This window comes from Diadema setosum, chromosome 3 (genome assembly GCF_964275005.1).
Source record: "Diadema setosum chromosome 3, eeDiaSeto1, whole genome shotgun sequence".
NCBI lineage: Eukaryota > Metazoa > Echinodermata > Echinoidea > Diadematoida > Diadematidae > Diadema > Diadema setosum.
Window position 1 is genome coordinate 37,536,162 of NC_092687.1, and position 26,995 is coordinate 37,563,156.

General features: G+C 38.2%; 1 protein-coding gene across 1 annotated transcript; it reads left to right on the plus strand.

The window, feature by feature from the left end:
* Nucleotides 1–4,488: 4,488 nt before the first annotated feature.
* LOC140246834 (GTPase KRas-like) lies at nucleotides 4,489–26,505 on the plus strand. Its single transcript, XM_072326163.1, has 7 exons — nucleotides 4,489–4,493; nucleotides 5,340–5,368; nucleotides 13,586–13,670; nucleotides 16,243–16,385; nucleotides 19,928–20,046; nucleotides 21,912–21,953; nucleotides 23,035–26,505. Exons 1-7 carry the CDS (start codon nucleotides 4,489–4,491, stop codon nucleotides 23,098–23,100), a joined length of 489 nt encoding a protein of 162 aa, XP_072182264.1. The 3' UTR covers nucleotides 23,101–26,505.
* Nucleotides 26,506–26,995: the final 490 nt, after the last annotated feature.

The following is a 26,995-nucleotide window of genomic DNA, read 5'->3' on the forward strand; positions in this document are numbered from 1 at the left end:
TTATGTGCCATATCTTCCTCTTCTAAACCTTCAAGAATTAGAAACGTTATTCATTTCACAATGAGAAATTTCAGACCTAAAAGAAAAACGACAACATTGTATGATTGATAACATTATGTGAAACGTGTCAAGAACTAGAAAAGCACTCAAGAGTGTAGACCTCCGCCAAGCAGCTCATTTCCACCTATACATAATGCATGCTGAAAATCATCCAAATTCCCAGTATTTAAGCCTTTTGTTCAAAATGTTATCAGCTTCAAGCTGCGCAGCGCCTCGCCTGAGCGCACAAGCTTTAATGTGTGTATACATGCAAACCTCAAATACATACAGCGTGAACTCCTTAGGAGCTCATTAACCCTTTCTGCCAAAAGATCTAAAAATCCTTCTAAAATTCATTAAAATTTCCGGGTCACAACCAAAATTAAATCATTATCTGTTCCTTGTTCTGTTATCAACTTTTCCTGCAAGTTTCATCCCAATCCGTTCTCAACTTTTTAAAGTTATTTTGCACACAGACAAATAAACAAACAACCAAACAAACCAATGCCAACAAAAACATAACCTCCTTCCTTGGCGAGGGTAAATTGAGTGTGCAGACAGTGAAATGAGTCTCCCTGCCAATCACATTTTGAAAATGACATTCTGCATGACAGCTGTATCATACATTATAACTCTGTGGCTTGCCACTGATTTCTACAGTGTGTATGCATGCACCATGTTGACACTGATTACGTTCTTCACCCACTGCAAACTAAATCAAACATGGGTCCCCTCAATCATGTTTCAGAGGTCAAACTTACAAGTTCTCAACAGAAAATGACACAAAAGTCATTCAGAATTTTACTCATCTAGACCAAAATAGGTCAGATGCTATGTGAGAATTTTTTTTTTTTTTTGGGGGGGGGGGGTTGTCTTTTAGAAATGTTAGCTTTCAGACTTACTAAGATTACTTGATTAGCATGAAACCTGATTGTAAATTTGCTGTCTTTTTTTTCTTTTTCTTTTTTAGTTTGAAACTTGTCTATTAGACATCTTATACAATGCATTTCTCTCTTGCACGACACAATAGGAAAAACATTATATTCAAAATTTCTATAAAAATGTTTGTGTGTTTGAAAAGTTGAATTCCTCTGCTCTCTGACAGAAGATCTTTTTTTTTTTCCAGTTTTCCAGATCGTTTGTCTGGGAAACATATTTCTTTCTCTATTAGATTAAGTGACATTTATGGCATGTGGTGTTGATACTAAAGTACAGAGTGCAAGCTAAAGGAAACACTCAAACCACATGAAAACAACCAGACGCCATAAGGGCTTTTTACATGCACTTGCAAATTTTTGCTTAGTCCCGTACCAACGGTGGGGCTAAGGGGGGGGGGGGGGGGGGCTTAGCTAAGAGAGAGAAATCCTTGGAATGTAATACTTCAAGTCATCTTTACTGAACGTACAGACAAGATAGGAAGGAGGAGAAGAAGAAGAAGGAAAAGAAGAAGAAGAAGAGGAGGAAAAAAGATGTAGCAATGCTTTCAATTTCATTTTCCTTTAGCCTGTATATATACTATCGTGCTGAATTCGAAACACTGAAATTTGATCCTGAATGTCATCTGTGTATTACAGATGTTTCATAAGCGTGTAATAGGAGCGGGGTTACCTCTGGGCTGATTGCGTGACATCGAGCTCAATATTTCATTGTTGAAGTCACATTGCATTCACAAATGTATCATAAAATGTGAATGTGAAATACGGGGAAAAGGTCATTGGGGATGTTTCGCAATCACATAAACTGTGTTCGTTGCCGTGGTGAAGTGTACATCCTCCTTGGGTGCATTGGTTTTAGATTTCAAAGACGCCCTCAAGGCATCGCTTCTCTACGCCTCCCTTTGTTCCGCCCCCTTCGCTTGACCTCCGCAATGTTTATCAACTCTTTGTGTGCCTTCAGTGCCGATGGGCGTAGAAAACCCCATAGCGTTGTACGCACTGCGCAAAGTTCTCCGGTAGTAAAAGGGTTAAGGGCGGATGAGATGAGAGATGAGAGTTAGGGAGGGACAGATGAAACAAAGGATGATGGGCTGAGATCTGAATGGAACCCCAGAGGGCAATACACTCAAACAATAGAGAGGCTCTCTGGAGATCTATTATGTAGGATAATGACAGTGACCTAGGGGTGATTGAGGGTAGAAGGGGTGGGAGGGGGTGGGGAAATAGAGGGGTGGGGGATAAGGGTGGAGGGGAGAGGGAAAAGGTGGTATATATCGGGATGGGGTGTGCAGGTGAACTAGTTCGTTGATAGAGTATTCAAACAGGGATATGAAATGTACAATTGCAATGTATGTGTAAAACTGGTATTAAATGAAAGCTTCATAAAGAGAGAAAAGACAAATGCTTGTATATAGGTGGCAGGAGTTTATAATTTGAATGTTAAAGAGACAGATGTATGTATATGACTCAGACAGACAGACAGATAGATCTAGGTAGATAGGTAGACAGATATAGGTATAGCTACATGATGAATTTTCATTGACAGATAGGAGAGATGTTGAATTATCTACAGTGTATGTAGGATAGACAGGTAGAGCTACAGATAATATAGGTAGAGATCTATAGTACATAGATAAACAGATGGATGGATGGATAGATACAAGGAGGTAGTAGACAACTTCTGAATTATGTAAATATTCAATTCATGAAGTGCTTTGTGCATGATTGCATGTTTGTCATATTAATATTTTAAGGAAAGATGAAGAGAGAGCGAGAAAGAGGGAGGAAACATGGAATAGAAAGAAAAAAAAAGAGAATTCTCCACAGTGTTGTACAGTGTATGAGTGTGTGCAAGTGTTCATTAGAATGGGGCAGGGTTGGGTTGGGGAGGTGGGGGGGGGGGGTGGGGGGAGAACAGAGGCCTTTATTGATAGAATCCACCGGCAGAGATTATGATGACCTCTTACAAAAACAACCAAAAAAAAAACAAAAAAACAAAAAAAAACCAAAACAATGCCGGTTATGGTAGCAAAGAGAAAGAGGATTCTTTGGCGGGGGGGGGGGGGGGGGGGGGGGGGGGGGGGGGGGGGGACTCGCTGAAAGAATGAATGAAAGAAAATATTGTTTTGATTCAAAGATGTGGATTGGATGAGATGTGGTATGTACAGACCTCCAGGGGGGTTGTGTAGTATTCTCTCCTCATCAGCTGCTTCAATACAGGATAGCTAGAGACCTCATCAATCACATTAACAATGGGTTTCAGGGAATGCCCTCCTTCTTTCATTGTTGAATGATAATAATAATAATAGCAGTTTTTTTTTTTTATGTAGCGTATTTCACGCTTGTTACGTATCTCTATTTGATCTGCAGACTAATATTATTATTGAATATAGCAAACAAGGTACCCATACATGCCCTTTCATCCAACCTCCCCATGCTCCTCAAAAATTGAAAAGATGAATAAAAGTAGAAACACCACCAAAATTAATTTTCATTATTGTGTTTTGTATGCCTTCTTGACAGAAGAAACATTAGAAGTTGTACATTCTTCATATAGATTCTGGCAAAAAAGTTTCTCGAGTCTGAAGTCACTTTCAGAAATCAAAGTTGCAACTTCTTCATATTCCTCCAAAAATAGAAATGCTTATGCGGCATAATAGTCCCACATACATACATTAGTGTTTGTACTTCAATTATGATGTACGTTATTAGTCCCATGCATAAAAACTGATGTCGGTGCTTTATATTTTCATGTGCTTGTGTGCATACATGTCTATACTATGCAGTCTGCAGCAAAATATGCATACGTGTAGTAATCTATGTATACCAGGCTTCCCACCACTCAACTAAAATGTGTTCTCTCTTGTCTCTGCTTTTCTTCCACAGCTGGAGGTGTTGGGAAGAGTGCCCTGACGATACAACTTATTCAGAACCAGTAAGTAACATGCAGAACTTGTGTGTTTAAAAAGCTAAAATTGTTATCTGTGTATGAAATGAACAAATTTGTTACCTGCACATTCGCATATTCCTATATCAACAATATCTTGCCAAAATTTTTTGACAACGGCTTCATTGAAAACAATACTCGAGTTGTATACAGTACTTGTCAAAGTAATAAGTTATATATCCCATTTTATAAACACAATGCTTCTAGATGTACTACAATGTATAAGGTATGCTGGCTCTCTTTTGTGGAATAACTTACAATACCAGACAACATTAAAAGTACCATTAGTCTTACCCTTTCATCTTTTAAAAGAAAGTATAAACAATTTTTTTTTGATTCAGTAATCTTGTTTGACGCATGCATGAATGAGTTAGATACATTGCTTGCCTAATCACTTGTTTATTGTGATGTTTTTGTCATCTGTATAGTCCAATGTATTCTGTAATGTTTTATTATTTGATCGTTATTAACAATTGTACCATTTTTAATTGTCAGGGATCAGCCTTTGAAAGGCTATTATGGCCTATTGTTGATTCCCTCACGTGTTATATGTTTATTGCATCTTGCATGATGTAAGTTGCGCTCATTGTAATGTTTGTTTGTATGTATTTTTATTTACCCTGTGGAAATGAATGAATGAATGAATGAATGAATGAATGAATGAAAAGTGATACATCATCATAAAAGCTACAGAATGTCAGGATTTTTTTTTTTTTTTTTAGGGGGGGGGGGATTGGCAGATATGAATTCTGCAGATGCTATTTATGCTGTTTGATTTGCCCAACTTCATTACAAGGAAGATACTTACAAACAGGACTGAAAGTACAAACAAAACTTTGAGGTTATACGTTGTATTGCCAAAGTTGACTTTACATGTATTTTTCTTCCTTTTATGATCTTTGACTTTACGTGGTTAACATGAAGAAGCAGAACATTTGACTCTCTCGTACTGTAAATCAAGATAAAACTCTTAATATTTCTGTATCCTTTCTCTCTGAATTATTACTATTCTTTATTTATTTTTTTTTTTAGTGTGGGGGGGGGGGCAAGTTCACATACAAGATATTTCAATGTGGTAACAAACTAATTTTCAGTTGAAATCTTTAGTGTAACTTAAGCAATAGATCAGTGAAGTTTTTAGATAAGTAGGGGCAGCGAAAAAGACTTAACAAAGATCAGTAATGTACCTTGGAGATCAAGTTTAGCTAGTTCTTCCTGACACTTTAAATCCTTCAGCTGATCATATGATTATAAGGAGAGGACATCAATATTGTCTTTGGATTTTAACTACCAGGCTCTTGTAGGTAGGTAGAGAATGTGTTGTAAATGTTGATTGTCTGCTTTACTGACTATAAAGATCATATACTGACATGGTCTCTTTATTTTTTTCTCTTTCTTTCTCTTTTCCCCCCATACAGTTTTGTAGATGAGTACGATCCAACGATAGGTAAGACAGTTTGTTTGACGTCAAAAGTGTTGATTACAAGTTTATGTAGCACCACTCGTTCATTTGAGTGCAATTTCACAATGTGGTCAAGATGGTTTGAATAAGATGATTAGAGTAAAATCTAACTCGCAGAGTGGTAGAGATTTCAGGACAATTGACTAGGCTTATGTATATCACTGACATAAACGGAGGTAGTCCTCGAGGGGTTTGAGCATGTCGCTGTATGAACATCCTCAAATTCTTCTGCAACATTCTCAAAAGTGGGCAACATGCTATCCAACATCCTCCAGAATTGGCAACATACTCAAAATAGTTATTGTAATCAAATGTGAAAAACATGTGCAAACCTTGAGAAAAATTCAAACCACTTCAAAAATTTTTGTGCAGCTGTACTGTAAATGGTTGCTTGCTTGCTTGTTCATGGGCATACAATGCTTCTGTAGCACTCATGGGAAAGAAAAATCAATTCAAATCAAATCAAATCAAACCAAATCAAACCAAATCAAATTGTAATCATCAGTCATACCAAACAGTGCATATCAAAGTTTTTATTCGCAAAGTTAATCTACCAATTATCAAATGTTTGTTATTGTCAACTGAGCAAGAACCCGATCGCTTCCCCTTTCAGGTGATTGACAGAAAAAGTCCTCAACTTTAAGGATATTTACTTTCAGTTTAAATGTCAAATGTGGTCACCATTGCTATACGTCAAAGTCCTTCTCATAGTAACCAACTGGTTTTGTTTGATAATAAACCATTTTGATTCGTAGTTGCTGAGGATTAAATATTTTTTTCTCCACCTGCATGTATATTTTTTGTAACATCTTATATTTTGGTGAGCATTGGAGATAGATAATGATCTATTAAAAAAACAATTTAAGCCTTTACTCTGCTGAATTCACTCCAATTTGTCCAATCAAAATATTTCTTTTCAGCTTCTGAGTTGGTAGGCGTGGCTTTTTATATCCATCAAACTTTATTAGCAGATGCCATTTTCAGTATATCCATATATTACAAATCAGTTTTGTTTTTTTCATACCCAATCTGCTGATATACTCAGCTTTGATAGAAGAAAGTCTTCTGTGAATGAACTCTTTAACGACTTTCTGTTGCTGATGCCTCCCCCCTTTGGGCGAAAAGTGCATCACAAATGTCTTTTTTTTTCGGGGGGGGGGGGTGGCCGTGGAAGCTTTGCCATTTAGTGCTCTCTTGAATTTTCACTCCTGGCATTTTACCGACTGCGTGGAATATTATAGAGAAGATCCTCGCTTCTAATGCGTAAGGGTCGGAAAAATAATCAGGCGGCATTATCTGTGGACGCAAACGGCTTTTAACGACCATCAAAAGCGCCATCAACATTACTTCAATTAGAGAGGATTGACGACGTACCTTGGGTTTTTTTCCCCTCCTTGTCTCGTGGTACGAGCACACGAAAGAACACCTAGGGATGTGTTTATCATCACATAGCAAAGTATGTATAATGCACGAGTATGTGTAGACCTTACTCAGAGACACCGATGCTGCCTGAATATTTGTCCACCATGAATCGGTGTCCTCTTCTGATGCATCGATCATACAGTTGACGTGCTAGCCTCATCCCCTCAAATTTCATCCATTTTTTTTTTTTTTATGCCTCCGCCACGAAGTGGTGCCGGAGGCATTATGTTTTCGGGTTGTCCGTCCGTCCGTCCGTCCGTACGTCCGTACGTCCGTACGTCTGTACGTCCGTACGTCTGTACGTCCGTACGTCCGTACGTACGTCCGTCCGCTTTCGTTTACGCGATAACTTGAGTAATATTTACTGGAATTTTACCAAACTTGGTCCAAGTATGAAGTATGATAGGGCAATTATTTGATTAGATTTTGGGTGAAATCGGCTGAAGGTCAAAGGTCAAGGTCAAATCATGAAATTGTATCCGTTTACGCGATAACTCAAGACTGGATGGAGCAAATTTCACCAAACTTTGTTGGAGGATGATGTATGATGGGACAATTACTTCATTAGTTTTTCAGTGAAATCGGACAGAGGTCAAAGGTCAAAGATCAAGGTCAAATCCTAAAATTTATCTGTTTACGTGATAACTCAAAACTAGATGAAGCAGCTTTCACCAAACTTGGTCCAAGGATGATGTATGATGGGACAATTAGTAGAGTAGATTTTAGTGACAATGGCAAGAGGTCAAAGGTCAAAAGGTCAAGGTCAAATGCTACAAATGTTGCAATTTCCCCCATATCTATGCAATGCCCGAAGGTATTTTCTTGAAACTTGGTGTGGACATGTACTACTGCGTAAAGATTCTCCAGAGAGAGTTTCATGTCATAAGGCCAAAGGTCAAAAGGTCAAAGGTTAGGTGAAAATGTTGCAATATTACTTTTCTCTCAAATGCTTCAATGTATCTTCGTGGAACTTGGTACATATGCATGTACTGTCTGGCAGGGATTATCTAGGGAATTTAGGGGTCATGGGTCAATAGTCAGGGGTCAAAGGTCAAGGTCAACTCCTCAAAATTTTACTATTTCCCTCATATACTAGTATATGCAATGATTGCATTATTAGTTTCAAAACTTAATACATAAATGCATTACCTAATGGAGATTTTCCGGGAAATTTCTAGCCAGAAGGTCAAAGGTTAAGGGTCAAAGGCCAGGTTTCAATGCCCCCCCTCCCCCAAAAAAAAAAAAAAAAAAAAATCTGTTTTGTACCGTCATCACACTCTTTCTTCGTACCTTGGAAATTACTCATTGCATAAACTTTCCCAAAATTCCCCAAGTATGTGTACCTGCACTCTTAGAAAATTATAGCAAACCCAGTTCAAGACATTTCTGACAAACCTGTCATTTCAATATTTTGCCAGATATGTGAAACTGTCATGGATCACACATTGTGAAGACATTGTACTATACGCCTATTGGGACAATCATGCATTATGGCGGAGGCATCAGTCGCCATAGCGACATTTCTAGTTTTTTTTGCCATTCTTTTAATTTTCTAAAGTGCAGTCTATAGTGTTTGTGTGTGTCTGTTGTGTTGGTGTCTAGTATGACCGCTAAATCTGTGTAGCCTGCAAATGACTTCATGTTTCACTTTCATAATACGCGACGACCGGCGGCAGCGTGGGAAGCAATTTAGTGTCAAGATCGGACAGACCGTAATCGACCAATGATTTATCAGAAGGCAGGAGGGACCCGGTGGTGCAGTAAACTCTACTGCTCTGGCTGTCCTTCGAGCGTGAAGTCATGCTGTACTTTGCTGGTTATTTTTAGCAGGCACCCTGTGTGTGTGTTTTGTGTTTTGTTTTGTTTTTTTCCTTTTTGTTGGAACATCATATTCTGCAACAGCTCTGCAGCTAGTAGGGTGTGAGATAATTAAAGACGGTGATATATTGTGAACGGGAGGAGGAGGGACAAGGGAAAATGTGAAGAATGACAGAGAGAGATAGAGAAAGATATAAAGAGAGACATATAGTTTAGAAAAGAGAAAAGGTGGAGAATTAAAGAGAGAGATAGAGAAAGATATAAAGAGAGACATATAGTTCAGAGAAAGAGACAGCTATAGATACAAGTCATAGAAGAGAGGGGGGAAGGGAGATACATACAGACATAGTGACAGAGCGGTAGAAAAATAGATTGGGAAAATGGGATGAGGAGAGGGAGAGTGATAGAAGGTGTGAGAAAGATAGAAAGGAGAGATAGAGAGAGGAGGTGGGAGAGACAGACAGATATATATTATATGTGAAGAAAAGTAGATAGAGATTGACATTTGTAGCACAAAGGATTGATCTAATGAGAGATAAAGATGTTAATAGAAAGATAATAAAGAGAGAGAAAGAGATAGATATTGCCAGAGAAAGATAGAAAAAGAAAGAGATAGATGAAGGGAATTGGGAAAGATAATGGAGAAGATGGAGATTGCTTGAGAGAGATGGAAAAATGAAAGATCCTGAAATATAGGAGAACGGAGGTAGGAATCAAAGGGAACGCAATCCCAGAGAGCAAGTTGGATTGAGTGAAAGCAGCAACATTAGTAGAACACATCAATGAAAGTTTGAGGAAAATCGAACAATCGATGCAAAAGTTAGAGGTTATGACGTATGAGTGGACTACAATATAAAGAAAATATAAAGGGAATTCAGTAAAAATTCATTTTTCATGAAAATCACACATTCCATCAGCTTGATACTGACATATGTTAGGGGTAGCACTTATTCCCCCTGCTTTCTGAAAGCGGTTAGTCAAGTACTCTTTCATTTTGCTAGAAAAGTTAATTTTTGTGGAATTCCTTTTATATTTTCCTTATATTGTTGTCCACTCATACGTCATAACCTCTACTAGTCTCATCCAGCGGTCCCAACACCAAAACTTTAAAAATTCATAACTTTTGCGTCGATTGTCCGATTTTCCTCAAACTTTCACTGATGTGTTCTACTAAGTGTTAATGCTTTTACTCAATCCACATTGCTCTTTGGGTTTGTGTTCCCTTTAAGAGGGGGAGAGAGAGGGAGATGAATACAGGGCAAAAGGCGGAGGTATGGAGAGCTAATTGTATCAACATACAGTACATGTACATAATTGAATGATGTGTGCTTTTTAAACCAAGCTGTCCTCCCCTACAAGTAACAATGGATATGTCTCTAGCAACATTCTCAGGTACTTATAATAGCATGCTGGAGCATCAGCTGTGACAGGAGATTCCTTTTTTTTTGGGGGGGGGGGTGGGGGTTGAATGGAGATCCATAATTCATTTGTTGTTCTAATAAGAGAAGCATAAATGGACATATAAGGGAAAAGCTTGAGCTTCGTAGCTCTTATATTTGAGTGTATTTCAAGAATTTCAAGCAGGAAATTCTATAAAAAATTAAAAAAAAATCCATATATTACATTTGAGAGACGAGAATGCTCTCACAGTTGACATGTGTGGTTTATGATGTTTGATCCATAATTGTATTGCAATTGTATTGCGATACATGAATCTAATACATGTGGGGCTCCCTCAACAGGGCAATTAGAGAATGCCTCGGCCAGCCAGTCAAATTTAAATTGAATTTAGAACAGGTGTTTTGGTTGTTGTTTCGTAGAGCCGAGATATCACAAGGGCAAATTGATACAAAATTTCAATTATTCAGAGGGCTTGCATAAAACAAACATAGGCCTCAATTGCCCTACTCGTCTGTCGCCTCATACACACTCAATCCTAATTTGTGGTGCGAGTAGGTTGGACAGCTTGTGATATCACTGCATGTTGTGAAGAAAAACGCATACAAAAATGTATCTTGAATTATGTTACAAGAATGTTGAGGCTATTGCTATGTAGGTTGTTTCAGTTGTTTCAGGCCAAGATAAATGCATGACCATTATATGTTGTAAATTTATGCAAATTATACAGTATGCTTTTGATAGATCCCAAAGTCTTAGATACATTACCCCACACAGATATATATTGGTGGGACTACAGTTAAGATTGACTGATATGGCAAGACAAAATAGAAAGCAACTGAACAAATGCAAATTACAGAAATATTTCAGTGTGAACTACGAAAGCTGTTATTTTTGCGTACAGATATTTTCGCGAATGAGGAGGTCACAAACAATTACGCGGGATGTTGTTTTCGCGAGTTTGACTCCGAGGCTACTGTATCATAAGTGCGCTTGTGTAACGTCTGTCAATTCGAGATATTTTTGTGTGTTGTTAAATTCGCGATCCAACAGTGATTCGTGAAATTCACGAAAATTAAACCCTCGTGAAAATAACAGCTTATACAGTAATCAATGTGTGTATACATTGTAAGTATCCTCAAAGAGCTAGAAATCCCTCAAAGGCATAAGTGGACAGAAAACAAAAAGGCACTTTCATTCGCCATCTTGCTTTAATAGTCCCAAAGGACAAGAATGCTACCTCTTTGGTCAGTGGTGCTTGGCACGCTGCCCTGTGCAGTCTTCAGTAGATATAGAGGCACGAATCGTCATAGACCTGAGGTGGGTAGAGGGCTATCCATGATGGCGGATTCACATGCTCACGCATGGGGCAGATGTGTCTTCAGAGTTCCATTGCTTGCACAGCCTCGCGCTTTCCATGCAGTTTTAACTTCAGTGGTTTTGTAAGACACCTGCAGAAGTGCGTATAAGATTGGATCAGTTGACTGCCGTGGATTCCAGGTGGCATGCCGCATCTGCGACCTTTAATGCAGAATTATGCATTAGAGAGGGATAAGAGTTAAGCTGAGAGGAGACAAAACTCCATGGGAGGGGGGGGGGGGGTTGCTGGAAGGGGAATTTAAAATCTTATTCATCTTGGCTTTTTGTTTGTTTGGTTTGTTTTTTACCATTGGTATTATTATTTTTATTATTATTATTATTATTATTATTATTATTATTGTTATTATTATTATTATTATTATTATTATTATTATTATCATCATCATTTTTGTTATTATTATTATTGTTATTATTATTGCTATTATTATTATTATTATTATTATTATCATTGTTATTGTTATTTGTTGTTGTTGTTATTGTTATGATGATGCTGATGATTATCATTATCATCATCGTGGGATTATTATCATTATTTTGTGTGGCTTTGTGATGAAATGATTTCTGTCTCATCTTTTTGATATCCTTCCAAGAGTGTCAATCATTCAAGATTGATTGAAAGAAACTTGTAGAGAGAGAGATATAGTGGATAGTTTGAAAGAAAGAGATGCAGATATAAAAGTAGAGAGAAAGAGAGAGAAAATAGAATATATGGACAGAGAGAGAGAAAGTGGGAGAGATAGATAGACTAGAGAAGAGTGAAATATTAAAGCAAACATACACGTAGACTGCTAGATTGACCACTTAACAAATGTTTCAAAACATGTAAATGTACAACCTGTAGCATGTGTAGGAAATCATAGTAGTAGGTACTAGTAATGATATTGATAATGGAGTTTGTTTATATGTTACTAATGAGTTCTGTGCTGATCTGAAACAGCTCCTTGTTTCTGCAGCCAATGAGAAGTCGACGTGCGTAAGGATGCAATCTGGCAGCGATTACAATCCAACCCTTCAGACAATGAGGAGATTGCAGTTTTAAAGACATATGCTCGGAGTTGAGGTCATCTCCTTATATCTGCTTTGAATTAGAAATTGGCACGCTCGCGTCTGCTTTGACGCAAGAGCAGATAGACAGAGCCATGCCTGTGCCAATTAAATCCACGCTGCTGAAGTTGAGAGAGGGGAAAGAGCCAAAATACTATTTTAATTCCCTACATCTGTCTCCCTGCATACATTGTAGCTCTCACTAATTTTTGGTTTGTTTTTGTTTTGGTCTTTCAAGGGCACTTGACACGTAAGTGTCGCCAACATGAAACAAAACACGAAGATTTCAACATATTGGCATTGTCAAGAAAGTGTTTGTGTAATACTGAAATGGGTTAATCCAGTAGCGGATCCAGGATGGGGTGCACCAGGCACGTGCCCCCCCCTTATTTCTTATCAAAACAAAAGAAATAAAATGAAAAAAATGGAAGGGGGGTACATGCGCCCCCTTTAATAATGTAAAGGCCCTCCCGCCCCCCCGCCCCCCCCCCCCCCTTTACAGAATTCTTGGATCTGCCCCTGGTTTTACAAATCCATGTGATTTCCTTTCCCAACAGAGAACTTTGTAACCTCATTTTGTGTTCTCCAAGTTCCAAAGTTCCAAAGTATGGACTAAAGAAGAGAGACCAAAAAAAAAAAAAAAGAGACTGAACTGAGAGAGTTGGATAAAATATCAGTTGCTCATGTCATAAAAAAGGTGTTATATTGCTGAGAGTTGCAATGATGAGTTTCCATAGCAACATCTGATAATACCTCAAAGCTCATCAGTATTTTGTTATCTAGTTGTAAGCATGAGAAGTGCACTTCCTCTGCACGTTGTACCAGTTTTTAAGTAGTGAGGTTTGCTTCACAAACCAGGCAGGTCAAATGGGTGTGACCTACCAACTGTGGCCATACCAGGGGTGTCCACATTGGCACGAGTTCCCTTTATACAAAATCTCTGTGAGAAGTTTCATGCTTTTGTCATCTTCTGCACAATTTTGGCACTGATCACCTTAATTATTAACCCCTTCTATGCCAGGGGCTTTGGACAGTGTGTGCAATGCTATGGGGTTTTCCACGCAAAGCACACAAAGGGTTGAGCTCGGAGGTTTTACATTGTATCCTTACTCCCCATCTCTCTTTCCTTCCCTCCTGCAGAGGATTCCTACAGAAAACAGGTGGTCATCGATGGCGAGACGTGTTTGCTGGACATCCTTGACACCGCCGGTCAAGAAGAGTACAGGTTGGTCAATGGGCTGTCCAGAGTGATTGTACCAATTTTAGACTATGAGGACACAGATGATGATGATGATGATGATAGTACACAATAGTGAGATGGGAACTTATGATTGTGATGTTTGTGATGATGATGATGAAAGTCATCAAAATGGTAGTTGAGATGATGATGATAATGATGATGATGATGATGGTGATGACGATGATGATGATGGTGATGATGATGATGATGATGATGGTAATGGTGATGATGATGGTGATGATGAGGATTAGGATGGTGATGATGATGATGATGACTTTTCCTGTAAGTTTCATCCAAATCTGTTCACAAGTTTTTGAGTTATTTTGCGAGCAGACAGACAGACAAACAAACCAACGCTGACAAAAACATAACCTCCTTTGGCAGCAGTAACAATGATGATCTTCTTCTTCATGTATGCCACAGTGTGCCTGGTTGATAACATTTGCCAACTTTGGCTAGTCACCTGGGGCGAACCACGAGGGGTCGACATAATTCTACCGTTTTTAGTTGTGGGTATCTGGGGTGTACCACTTCACCGGGTTAGCACTCTGCTTTTATGGGAAGGAGTGAAGTGGGAATTGGGAACTTGTGCATTCATGAGTTGTGACGTTCTCGCACTCAAGGGTCCTCCATTCAATATTCTATCCGCGGGACAGGTTGTTTTTGCATCGTACAAGCGGGGACAGCATGATTACACACAATATTGTTCAGCTAGACTCAATGGGAATCAAACCCGGGCAATTTCATTTGCAATGCAGACATGCTGCAGACTATAAGCCACATCACTACCCGAATGATGTGAAGATAAAATGGGTCCTACCTATACATTAGGCCCGTTCACAAACAACGAAAATCGAAATTTCAATCGCGATCCATATTTCGATTTTTTTTTCCGACCGTTCATACACAGGGAAAAATCGCACTTCGCAGCAAGGAAAGAACGATCAGTGGCCAAACTGCGCATGCGCGAATCTTGCACGACCGAAGACTGACCCCGCAGTCCCAATAGAGTTTCGCACGCGCTACGAACGATGGGATTAAAAATACCGATTTCCGAATCTCGATCGCGCTCACACACACGACGCTTGGCAAAATAATCACGATTATTCTGAAAAATCGCACTAATAGTGCGAGTTGGATCGCGATAAGGATCGCGGTAATTAGTGAGATTTTTCTGTCCACACTGGAAAAAATTTCGAAATTTTGATCGCGATAAGAAAATCGATTTTTAAATCGCACTTTTTCCCTTGTGTGTGAACGGGCCTAATGACATGCCCACTAGCCTACTGGTCATGGGCAACTACTGGGTATAACTCCTTGTACATAATACAGATATACCCTAGCCTGGAAAAACTCCAAATAATCCAAATAGTCCATTCGAGCATAGAGGAAAAATGTGTGTCATTATACCATGAATTGAAATTAGGATAATGATGAAAAAGACAGCTTGCAGAAGGAATTCGATAGCTTCTTTTACAGATGGAATGATGGTGGTGGTGATGTAGGTGATGATAATGATGTTAAGAAAGATGCGGTAATTGATGGTGTAGAGGATGACAAATGAATTATGAGGAAGATGACGAAAGAGAAAAAGTGAAGGAATTGGGTTGATGGTTGCTAATGAAGGTGGTTAACATGATGATCATGATGATAATGATGATGATGAAAAAAGTTAGGAGGAATAGTTTATATGACAGTTGGAGTGAAGATGGTGGATGTAGATGATGATAAGGAGAAAGATGTGGCAACTGATAGGAAGAAAGTGATTGATGGTAAAGAATGAGGAGGATGATTTGATAAAAAGTAAAGATGGTAGGGATGACATTTGATGATAATGAAGATTTTGAAGGTTATGATGATAGTGATGCTGCTGCTGCTGATGGTACGAAAGATGAGGGAGTTAAAGGGTGTGTACAGTTCTGGTCGAGGTGAGGATTTAGCTTTTAACATTTTGCGAGATATTCAGAAACCACTCTATGAGATGTCAAAGAGCATGCAATTCTAGGGGGTATCAAAAGTTTATTTGATGAAAATCGGTTTTGAAGTGGCCGAGATATCCAAAAACAAGGTGAAACAAAGAAATCCTAATAAAGTTGTGGCCTGTCGCCTTTTATTATTATCACTTTTTTGGGGGGATATCTCAGCCATTTGAAAACCAATTTTCATCAAATAAATATTGAATCCTTCTTAAAATCACATGCTCTTTCATATTTCATAAGAGGTTTCTCATTATCTCACTTAGGAATGTAAAAAACATGAATCCCCACCTCAACCAGTACTGTACAGTCCCTTTAAAGTAAAGATGGATGAAGATTGATAGGGGACGATAATGAAAAAGAAAAAGTGAAGGTAGTAGGGATGATGGTTGATATTGAAGATGATGATGGTGATGGTGAAGAAAAAGGTGATGATGGTGATGATGATGGTGATGGTGATGATGATGATAGTGATGGTAATGATGATGATGATGATGATGATGATGATGATTGTGATTATGATGATAATAATGATTCACCTCGTCTCTCTCACGATTCCCGCCTCATCTCTCTACCCACAGTGCAATGCGGGACCAGTACATGAGGACGGGGGAGGGGTTCCTCTGCGTCTTCGCGATCAACAACGAGAAGTCGTTTGAGGACGTCAACCTCTACCGCGAGCAGATCAAAAGGGTGAAGGATGCGGAGGAGGTGCCCATGGTCTGTGAGTATCGAATAAGGTCTCCTCAAGGTCTCCCCAAGGCCTACTCAAGGCCTCTTCAAGGTCTCCTTGAGGTCTCCTGAAGGCCTCCTCAAGGTCTCTGCAAGGTCTCCTTCAGGCTTCCTCAAGGGCCCCCCTAAAAAAAGCCAAACAAACAAAGACTGAGAGAAGGGTGGCCCGATTGAATCGATATCCATTCGCTGTCCATTGGTGTACATTGAAATAAAAAAAAAATGACTCGTAAAGGAACGCTAGCATCATCGAAAATGTGCATCGAAGCGTACGCTCGCTGATTGTAGACTCTAGTGGAGATTCTTTGGCTGTGTATGTTTCTGCATAGATAGAAATTGCTGACAAGGGTGTGCCCAAATCATCACGGGGATTGCGAAATATAGCCAAGTCAGGCCAGCGTTCCATCTTATGGCCTCTCCACACTACTGGATCTTACGATGTTCTTTCTAGCCATTTAGCTAGAAACAAATTTAAGTCAGTAATCTATAAACAGAGCTGGCAAGTCTAATGGTTTACGCAGAAGACTTCCTGAAAACTTTGAACAATATCATTTCATATCTTGAAAAGAAAAACACAAAGGGTGCATTTGAGCGCTTTTCTAAAGCAAACTGAATCGTACCATACCTGAGCCAAAGGAGCGCTCGAACGCTCCTAAAGAGTACCGTACTGAACTGAACCAAGCCAAAAGTGGACTACTTCCCGATGTGCTCCAAAAGGGTACCACAAGCATACCAAAAGTTCACGTGTGAAGAACGCATGTACACTGTAACATGCACATACATCATAATGCAACCAATAATGCAAAGAGTTCATTCTCGTAGTTGAGGGCATCTGTAAGTATTTCAAGTGCGGCAGGTGAATGACCCGTTTGTTACAAAATGTGTGACCCCCCCTCAAAAATAACTCATGAGGTACGCTTTCTCCACAGAGCACTCAAACGCTCCAAATCTGGTACAGTTTGCTTTGGTTCACTTAGGTTCACTTTTGAGTGTTCAACCATACCCAAAGATCTCCCTTATTTGGGACTTAACTTTTGCCAATTTATTATGCATGCACAACAGTGACTGCAGGTATCTTCCCGATATTTCTCTCTTATCACTCCGATTTTAATGGATGTTATTGTTGGCAGCTGTTTGTAGAGATTAAATACGAATATAAACACTACCAATGATATTAATCTTGCATCAGCCCTCTGGTCTAGCATATGAAACGTTATGTCCAAGAAAATGTACGGCGACGTGATTTGGGGTATTGATGAGTTCCCAACCGGAAGATAATATTCATTTTCTATGTATTACAGAAGGAATACATATACTGCAAATCAATAAAACAGGGTTCCTGTAGTCATGAAAAAGCAGGAAATGTTGTGGAATTTTGAATGTGTTTTTTTTTTTTTTTAACCAGGCCTGGAAAAGTCGTGGAAAAGTGAGAATTATAGATATTTCATGGAAAAGTCAGGGAAAATTATGAATTTGTATTCTTTATTTTGCCTTTTAGTGACCTTCTTTTTTCTTGCAATGTAATTTTGTTTTGAAAGCAAACCTTTAACATGTCAGCAAGTAAAATCAGACCATTAACTCGTTAGCTACAGACATTGTTGGGTTGGTAGCTACAGTATACACACTGTTGCCTTACATATGATACGTACATGGACTCTACTTATATGATAGTTATTTTCATTTTATTGAACACTAACTACGTAGGTTCTTATGAAGTTACCGTGTGAAAAAAGGGGCCTTGATTTCTGAAATTATACATGGAAAAGTCGTTAAAAACTCATGGAATTTATTTGTGTAAAAGGTGCAGGTACCCTGGCCATAAAATAAATAAATAAATAAATAAATAAAAACACAAACAAAAACACCCTTCCTGGCAAGATGGTTATATTCTGAGTGTTTCAGGTAGTGTTTTTGTTTTTTCTTTCTATCCTTGAAAGGAATTGGTGCTATTTTACAGAGAAAAAAATCTGGTGTGTAATTGAATGACATTTTGTGTGCAACAATGAAACAGGAAATGCTCTAGACAGTGGAATCTGCCGAATGTCAATAGACTTTCTTTTTTCTCTCTCTCTCTCTCTCTTTATGGTTACACCAATGTGAGACAGTAGAGCCCAGCCTTGGAGAGCATTGGGGCATAAATGGGCTTTTTTTTTTTTTTTTTTTTTTGCACAGGTGATTGCTAATGAAGTGTGTTTACACTCACTTATGTACCTAGCTCAAGGTCATGAGATGTAAGACAATCAATGGCAATGACTTTATTAAAGGTATCATTTACCATTTTCAGATGAAAGAAAGACCCAGCTTTAGTTCTTCAAAATAGTTCTAAAATATGAGTTAAGGATAGATACAACCAATATAAAAATGTTAATCAGTATAATAAATGTTGAATATACAACATATGAAAATTAGTTTTAATAATATTGTTTCTAGAATTTAACCTATCTACAGTTATGGTATACTGGGAAAATAGTGATATCTCTTTATATTTTAGGCTTTATTGTGAAATTTTTATATGGTAGGATGTTTTGTGATACAACTGACCCACACAGCATCAAGTGATAACTCAGCATTTGTAAAATCACTGCTCCGTGTACAGACAGTGTCTTCAGTAGCTGGTACCGATGCTGCATTGTAATATACATGGAATATTACACAATAAAGATGATTGGTTGAAATGAGAGAGGAATGTAGCAATTTCTCTTAAATAGAGACAGTGGGAAATGTTGAATACAGGTATTACAGTGCACACAAATACACATGTATACAGACAGACAGACAGACAGACACACACACACACACACAGATACACACACACGCATTATATATTCTCTCCACATACCGATAATATTCTGGAGAATTCGAATCAAAGGTACTTTTGTAATGTTACCGGTATTCTACGTATATGTTCTTGGCTAACCCGAGATACATAATGATGATATTTGGTGGTGGGAATGTATTGAATTTTCAATCCTGAGGGTTTTGAATGCTATTTTGAAGAAGTTTCAAAATCCCACTACTTCTTTTGGACTCACAGCCTACCTTCATAACATTTGGAATCCTTTTGAGGGACTGTTCTCTGATTGTTAGTTGTATGTTTCTATCACATGTATTTTTTTTTTTCTTCCTCTTTTCTTTACAGCTAATTTGGTCTTGGATTGTCCTTATGTTATTGCATTTTCTAGTATTTTTCCAGTATTTTTCTTGAATGAATAGCACCAGTTAAAAACACCTATATAAAGCACCATAGTAATGCAATTGTTATCATTATTGTTGTTGTTGTTGTTGTTGTTGTTATTATTATTATTAGTATTGTTATTATTATTATTATTATTATTATTATTATTATTATTATTATTATTATTATTATTATTATTATTATTATTATTATTATTATATTAAATATTACCTTTTATGCCAGGCATTTATCAACTGTTCATTATTTATGATGTCATTTTGTGATTGTACATTAATGTCTAATTCTCTCTCATTTATTCTCTTTCTTTCTTTTTTTTTTTTTAATCTGTCTGTTTGCAGTGGTAGGAAACAAAATAGATCTACCAAACTGGGCTGTCACTAGCAAACAAGGCACAACGCTAGCCAAGAGTTATGGTATTCCTTACATAGAAACCTCAGCCAAGACAAGACAAGGCGTGGTGAGTACTTTTCTTTGACATTTTCCGCCCCCCCCCCCCTTTTTCTTAATAATATTTTGTCAGGTTTTTTCTTTAGATTTTTGGAGTATCTGAAAGTGGAAATTTTGTTGCAGCAATAGTTTTTTTTTTCTTTCTTTCTTTCTTTTTTTTTATGCTGGACCAACTTCTGAAAAATCTTCTTCTTTCAATTTGAAAGATTGGTTTACTTGTAGTATTGTACAGTATTTAATACACGTATTTCTTTGGCTGATTGCTTCTTATCATATTTATAAGAATGGCGTCCAGAGCACACACACACAAATGCTCAGTGATGGCTTTTTCAATACCTTGAAGAAGAAAAAAACATCCTCAAAATGCAATCTTCTTGAATGTTATGATTTTTTTTTCCAGGGACTCTCAGACTGAAGTAAAAAACAAAAGTGTTGTTTTTCCATCAATTCTGATTGTTTATCCACTACTTTTGTTTCTGTTCTGGAGCCAACAATAACACTTCCTGTCACTGGTTTGCAAACATGAGGATTTCTTACTCGACTCTCTGTAGCAATAATCTGATATGGTTCCTCTTGTGACCTTGTGCACACGCAACATTCATTTGACTCATCATTTTAGCATTCTTAAGGCAATCATTACCTTAGCCAAAGAGGTTATGCTTTTGCTGGTGGCGGTTTGTTTGTTTAATTGCAAAGCCACTCCAAAAGTGATGGACAGATTTGGATGAAAATTCATGAAAAAGTTAATAATCACACAAGGAAGAGATGACTGTCTTAAAATGGCGGTAGTGATCCAGACCACCTTCAGATTTTAGGATGTTGTGTTTAATTTTTTTTTTTTTTTAAAGGATTCTGTATTGTTGGGAAATAGGGCCAGTTTAAGCATACTGTATGTGTTTGATTCCACAATAAGGAACCAGATAAAACTACTGTAACTATAAAATCAATGTGATTCTAAATTCTAAGGGTGTGTTTTCATGGTCGAGGAATAATGCAGATGATACGAATGTAGGACTTTAATACCAGGTGGAAATCAAAATGTGGGTGGAAATGAGCTGCTTGGCAGAGGTCTGGGCTCTGTACATGCTTTTCTAATTGTGCAGAAGAAAAACTTTTGCTGCTTATGGACCACAGCCAAATGTGCTGCTAATGAAGCAAAATATTTATGACATTACTATTTGGTGAATACACACAACGTCTTTTGAAACTCCGCCACTTTCCTTGGTTTCATGAAAGATAGAATATATAACCTTTGTATGAATATTGTAAATGCATGAAAGACATTCCTCAATATGACTCAGGTGCTTTCTTGAATATTATGCTGTAAAGCCAGAAATTTCGCATGCATTTCAATTTCGCTGTAACAATTTGTGAGAGCCAAGATTTGTGAAATCAAATTGCATGTGAAAGTTCTTGTCTACACTGTATGCATTGAATGCCAGTGGCACTGTTCAATAATTTTATGCCGCAAAAAGGGCCATCAGCTCCAATTTGTGAAAATTTAATGCTGCAATTCATGTTTGCTTTGCCCCCAGTTTGTCTCGATGAATCAACGAGGAAGGAGTGGAATTTGGAAGAGTTTTATTGCAAAATGAGCTAAGCGCCATTTTTAAAGTCCATCTTCAGATAGAGCAATATAAAACCTTACTGGTAATACCTCACTTGTAACATAACAAGGAATATTCTAGAAGTTATGATTGAAAATATCCTATATTTTTTTTCATTATTTTCTTTGTTTTGTTTTTTACCAGCTTTAATCATAAATATCTCAACTTGAGAAGACGGGAATTAGCTCGTTTTGTGATAAAACTTTTCATTTGCTTCCAACTAATGTAATCTACTCGTCCCTCCCTTATCTCTCCCACACCGTTATAGGATGACGCATTCTACACACTCGTACGAGAGATCAGGAATGATGTAAGTATACCAGTCTGTCGCCATCTCCAACTTTTCGCTCCTCGAAAGCCCCGTCTTAATAGACATCTCCGTCTGTTCTCCAGCGAAGAATCACCCCGCGTTTACATTCCGCAGATTCCATAAACACGGATTGAATGCCGAGTGCCCCGTTTTAACAGGCATTACTCGAAAATCTTCTCCGGGGAGAAGACTCTCTCCTTGGCCAATCACATTACAGATAGATATGCTGACATCATTTCTGTTAATGTGATTGTGTACTAAATGTGCGCGTTTGCACTGACACAGGCATATAGGATAGGCCCAATTATCTGCAGAGGTGTTTAAATTAGACCTTCTGTTTTTCCTTAAAATATGTTTACCATCCAAACACACTTTGTTTCTATTTTCGTGAAGATCCCACACCCACACGCACACCTCGCTCCCAACAATAAATTAAGGATTCAGGTCCCAATTTTGCTATTAAAGGCATAATTTACCATTTGCAGATGAAACAAAAATCCAGCTATAGTGCTTCAAAATAGTTCTGAAATATGAGTTAAGGATAGAAACAACCAATGAAAAAAGTTGAATTAGTATCATTATTAATGTTAAGTAAATTGTTAAATATACAAAATATTAACAATTATACTGCAATAAAAATGTTTTTAGACTAAACCATCTACAGTTATGGTTTAGTGAGAAAAATAGTGATATCTCCTTATATTTTAGGCTTTATTGCAAAACTTTTACATGATAGGATGTTTTGTGATACAACTGATCAATAAACATCTGCATCAAATCTGATATCTCAAGCATTTTTTAAATCACTGCTCCCAATGATAAACTGTACCTTTAATATATCTGTATGTACGTGTACATGTACTTTATTTCTTCTGCTTTTACAAAATTTCATGATAATGAAAGAAACTGTATGACCCAGCTTTGTTTTACTGGGAGTCACCTGTATGTGAGATTAATTGGTTAGTTAAGAAGGTTATGATTGTATTCATGTTGATATTATTACATCGGTTTTGGGGAGACAATGCCGAGAATAATTTTGCTCTTTATTTTTTTCTTCCTTACCTTTTCTCCCCCTATGCAGAAGGAGCGCAAGAATGCAATGAACAAGAAAAAGAAGAACAAAAGGAAGAAGTGCACAATTCTTTGAGCAGGAGACAAGAAGATTAGGAAGGGGGAAAAAAGACGAAAAGAAACAAAAAAACAACAACACATTTTTACTCCCATGTCTTTTATTGTCACATGTCTCTCACAAAATTGATCTTATGAGATTTTATGTACCATGTCTATTACTAATATGTTATCTCATGTTGGTCAGTGCTGAAAGGTTGTAAGTCGCAGTGCTAATCCCGCTGGTTCTTTCACGTGTACTAGCGTAATAGTCGCAAATGGTGACAGGTGTGATGGTACAATATGTCGCAGGAGAAGAAAGATTAGATGCTCTGTTCAGGGAAGTGGAGTGGCATGGAATTTGAATAGAGTTTCATCTTGTATGGAACCATATTTCCTTTGCATGTACAAAGATCATTGTTGTAAAACCTTTTGGACGTCGACAAGGTGTGGTCAGAGCCAAGGTTTATCCATCTTGGTTAGGGTGTATGGAAAATACAAGTTTGATGCAGAGCAGTAGGATATATACATGTATTGCACAGTGTTGTTGGGAGCAGCATCCTGTGCTGTGCCAAACTGCATGACAGTAGATATTGTGTGTTGTCCATTTGACGTCAAAACCTCTTCAGCGGTACTTATTAGCACATGACCCTGTGCTGAGCAGATAGACAGTAGGGTAGCTGGAAATCTTTGATGCATTGCGTGATGTTCAAGAATGGTTTACTTGGCAGTGCTTTGTCCCAAATTCTCAAAATCATCCCCCCCCCCCATCCTTTTGGCACCAATTAAATCTAAAAGTGCACTTACGTGTTTGATCTCACGAATTCGACAATCACCGATGGATCCTGTAGCATCTTTTTGTGACCGTACCTCACCAAACCTCTGCCCCACCACCACCAAAAGAAAAAGAAAGTAGAGACGGAAAAAAGAGGAAAGTAAACGGAACGTTTACCATTGCCCCCCCCCCCCATCTTAATATATTACATCCCAGCTTTCTGCCTTTGCTGGATTGTGAGTATACCAGACGCTTTAAACGTCTCTGTTTCGTTACAAGTGAGTACTTATCGAGAGCATCTCTGACACATTACAAGCTGCCTTCCCTTCTACTGCTCTTATGTAAAATTTTCCCCTTTTTTTCCTCGGCAATACACATACAACCTTTCAGCACTGAAAAGATAACTATACAGAACGTATTTGTCTGTGTTTTAACTCGATAACCCTTCACCTTTTTTAGGGAGGGGAGAGTAGATTAAAGATTGTTTGTGGACAACTAGAAGAATGGTTAGGTACAAATTACATGCATGTGGTGCAGCAGTACAGCTCATTGCCATAGGAGGTTGCGGGTTCAAGCCCCGGCTGACGAGGGCACCAACGAGTTTTCTTAGCGAGAAGCACAATTTGGAATGCTGCTGTCGACTGTCCAATCGAAGAGAATGAGACACGGCATGATCAGCATTTCTCGGTCTTACCGTCGTGGAACGCCATCCAGGAAGCAGAGAAGGTGCACATAAAGTGAATCCACGTTGCGTCCCCACCACATGTTCATGTTCAAAGCGCTGGCCAGAACTTTCTGCCGCACGTTGAGGTGCCACATCGGGCATTGCCGTATCAAGTCGACGTATGTAGAGTAGATAGCAAAACTGTCACATTTAAGACACATGTACTTTCCACTTTCTAAACTGTACACCTGTTGTAAAGAAAAAAAAAAGCAGAACAAGAACGATGCAGCTCCCACACAAAACTGGAGCACTGAAAAACACAGACATCTATCTTTGTTGTGACAACAGTCGTGCATACTAGGAATGCACGATTACGCATCGACGTCATGTCCATGTTGAGCAACTCACCGATTGGATCATGTGTTTCTTCGAATTAGAATATTGGACTTTCTAACTGTCGCCCTTGGGACTATCAAGAATTTCATGCGACAACAGGCGTCTGAGGTTTATTTGCGGGGAGTATATTTCTGTCTTTAAAAAAAAAGCAAAACAAATCATTTATGAATCCTTTCATTCTATTTGTACATAGTATTGATAATAAAAGAATGTTGGAGGGGATATGAGGGTGTGAAATATTGTGTGTGAGAGAGAGAGAGAGAGAGAAAGAGAATCTTATGTAGCATATATTACTCTATGAATTTTTTTTTTCCAGCATTTTATAAGTAGCGTGACTATTTCACTTTTGAATGCCAATTTCATTTACGTTGAATTCATTTTTATATCAAGTTGTATCTGAAATTGACATGCATGTCTCACAGAGTAATGTACCGTCTTGGAAGGTTTATACACTGTATCAATTATCATTGTCTTTTTTTTTTGGTCCATCTTTTTGTAGCTCGGTTTGTGAGTGTAATTTTGTGTGCAGCTTGTCAACTAATGGATAATTAAAGACCTTGTAATGTGGTGATTCATGGGTGGTCCGATTAAATCTATCTTCATTTGCTGCCCACCGGGTACATTCGAAAACCGTGAATGGCTCCCGTAAGCCACAATTCCACGAATATGTGCATCGACGCTCGTCAGTAACGGCCGACTTGAGTCGAGATTCTTTTGGCAGTTTGTGCACTAACTCAGAGATCTGTGATATGATTCTGCCATTAACCTGTACATGATTCGTCAACGGGGATTCTCGAATATATTGTGCGCTGCGTAAACCTACCCGCGCCATGATATCCCCACTCTGCCAGGTCTTTAAAGGTGATATTTTAGTCTCTTGTGGTGATTAATGTTATGTTTTGCCCTTTGCGGCATGTTTCCCCCATTGACCGAAAGATCGGTCTGTATCTGGTCGTCGGGGATGTTCCGCGGAGACTGCGTCTGGCTTCACGGATCCCCTCCTATACGGAGGAGAGCGACAATGTCAAAAAATGATAAAAGACTCCTCCGGACAGACAGATTTTTCTGTCTAGTTTCCCCATTGTAATTCAAAGGTGGAAAACGGGTTGACTCTGTTTGTGTAAATTAATTTCTGCAGTTGATATTTCAAGTGACATCAAACAAGCACTTAGGGGGAATAAACAGTTATAGTCTGTGGAAAAAAAATGAACTTTTGGATTTGTAACTGTCATAACGTCTGAACAGAAGACAGTTTATGTGGAATGTAGAACAGTGGACACTTTGCTAATTGACTTTGAATTGATGCATTTTCAGGGGTGTGATTGTGTACATAATTATATACCAAGTTACTGGCAAAGGCCCATTGATGTGTGGGTATCAGTCATGTTGGCCCCTGCCATTGCATGGCAAATTTTATGCACGCGGTTTTACAAATTCAAACTTTTTATCAATACCTTATTCCCATAGTTTTTTTTTTCTTATTTAAAGAAAGCTGTATACAGTATTATTTTATGTGCTTTTAAAAACTCTTTTAATGACTTGTGTTTTTGTTAAACTTTTTCAAATAAACTACTTGTACCCAGAGGTGTTTAAATCGTTAAAGGGGAAGGCTAGTAACTGATCAGTCGGAATCAGTGGAAATGCTGGGAGATGATTGTTCAAATCCTTATGGGATTCATTCAAGAGTTCATTGTATATCTATTGTTGTGTGAAAATGATTTGCTTCAGAATGGTCTCATATTCAAGTAATGTGCAGTTTAATGCTTCCAGGTTAGCGTCCCTGGTCAGTGACGGGGCATTAATATGCACATTACTTGAATATGAGACCGTTCTGAAGCAAATCATTTTCACACAACAATAGATAAACAATGAACTCTAGAATGAATCCCATAAGGATTGGAACAATCATCTCCCAGCATTTCCACTGATTCCCACTGATCAGTTACTAGCCTTCCCCTTTAATGCAATTGAAATGGAGTAACTGCAGTAATAACAAGCATGTATTTCTGATGTGAGTGTAGCAGGCATACAATTAACATGATATTATATACATAAACCTGTATGTATGCATGACAAGCACACAGGTAGCATATTTGTTTT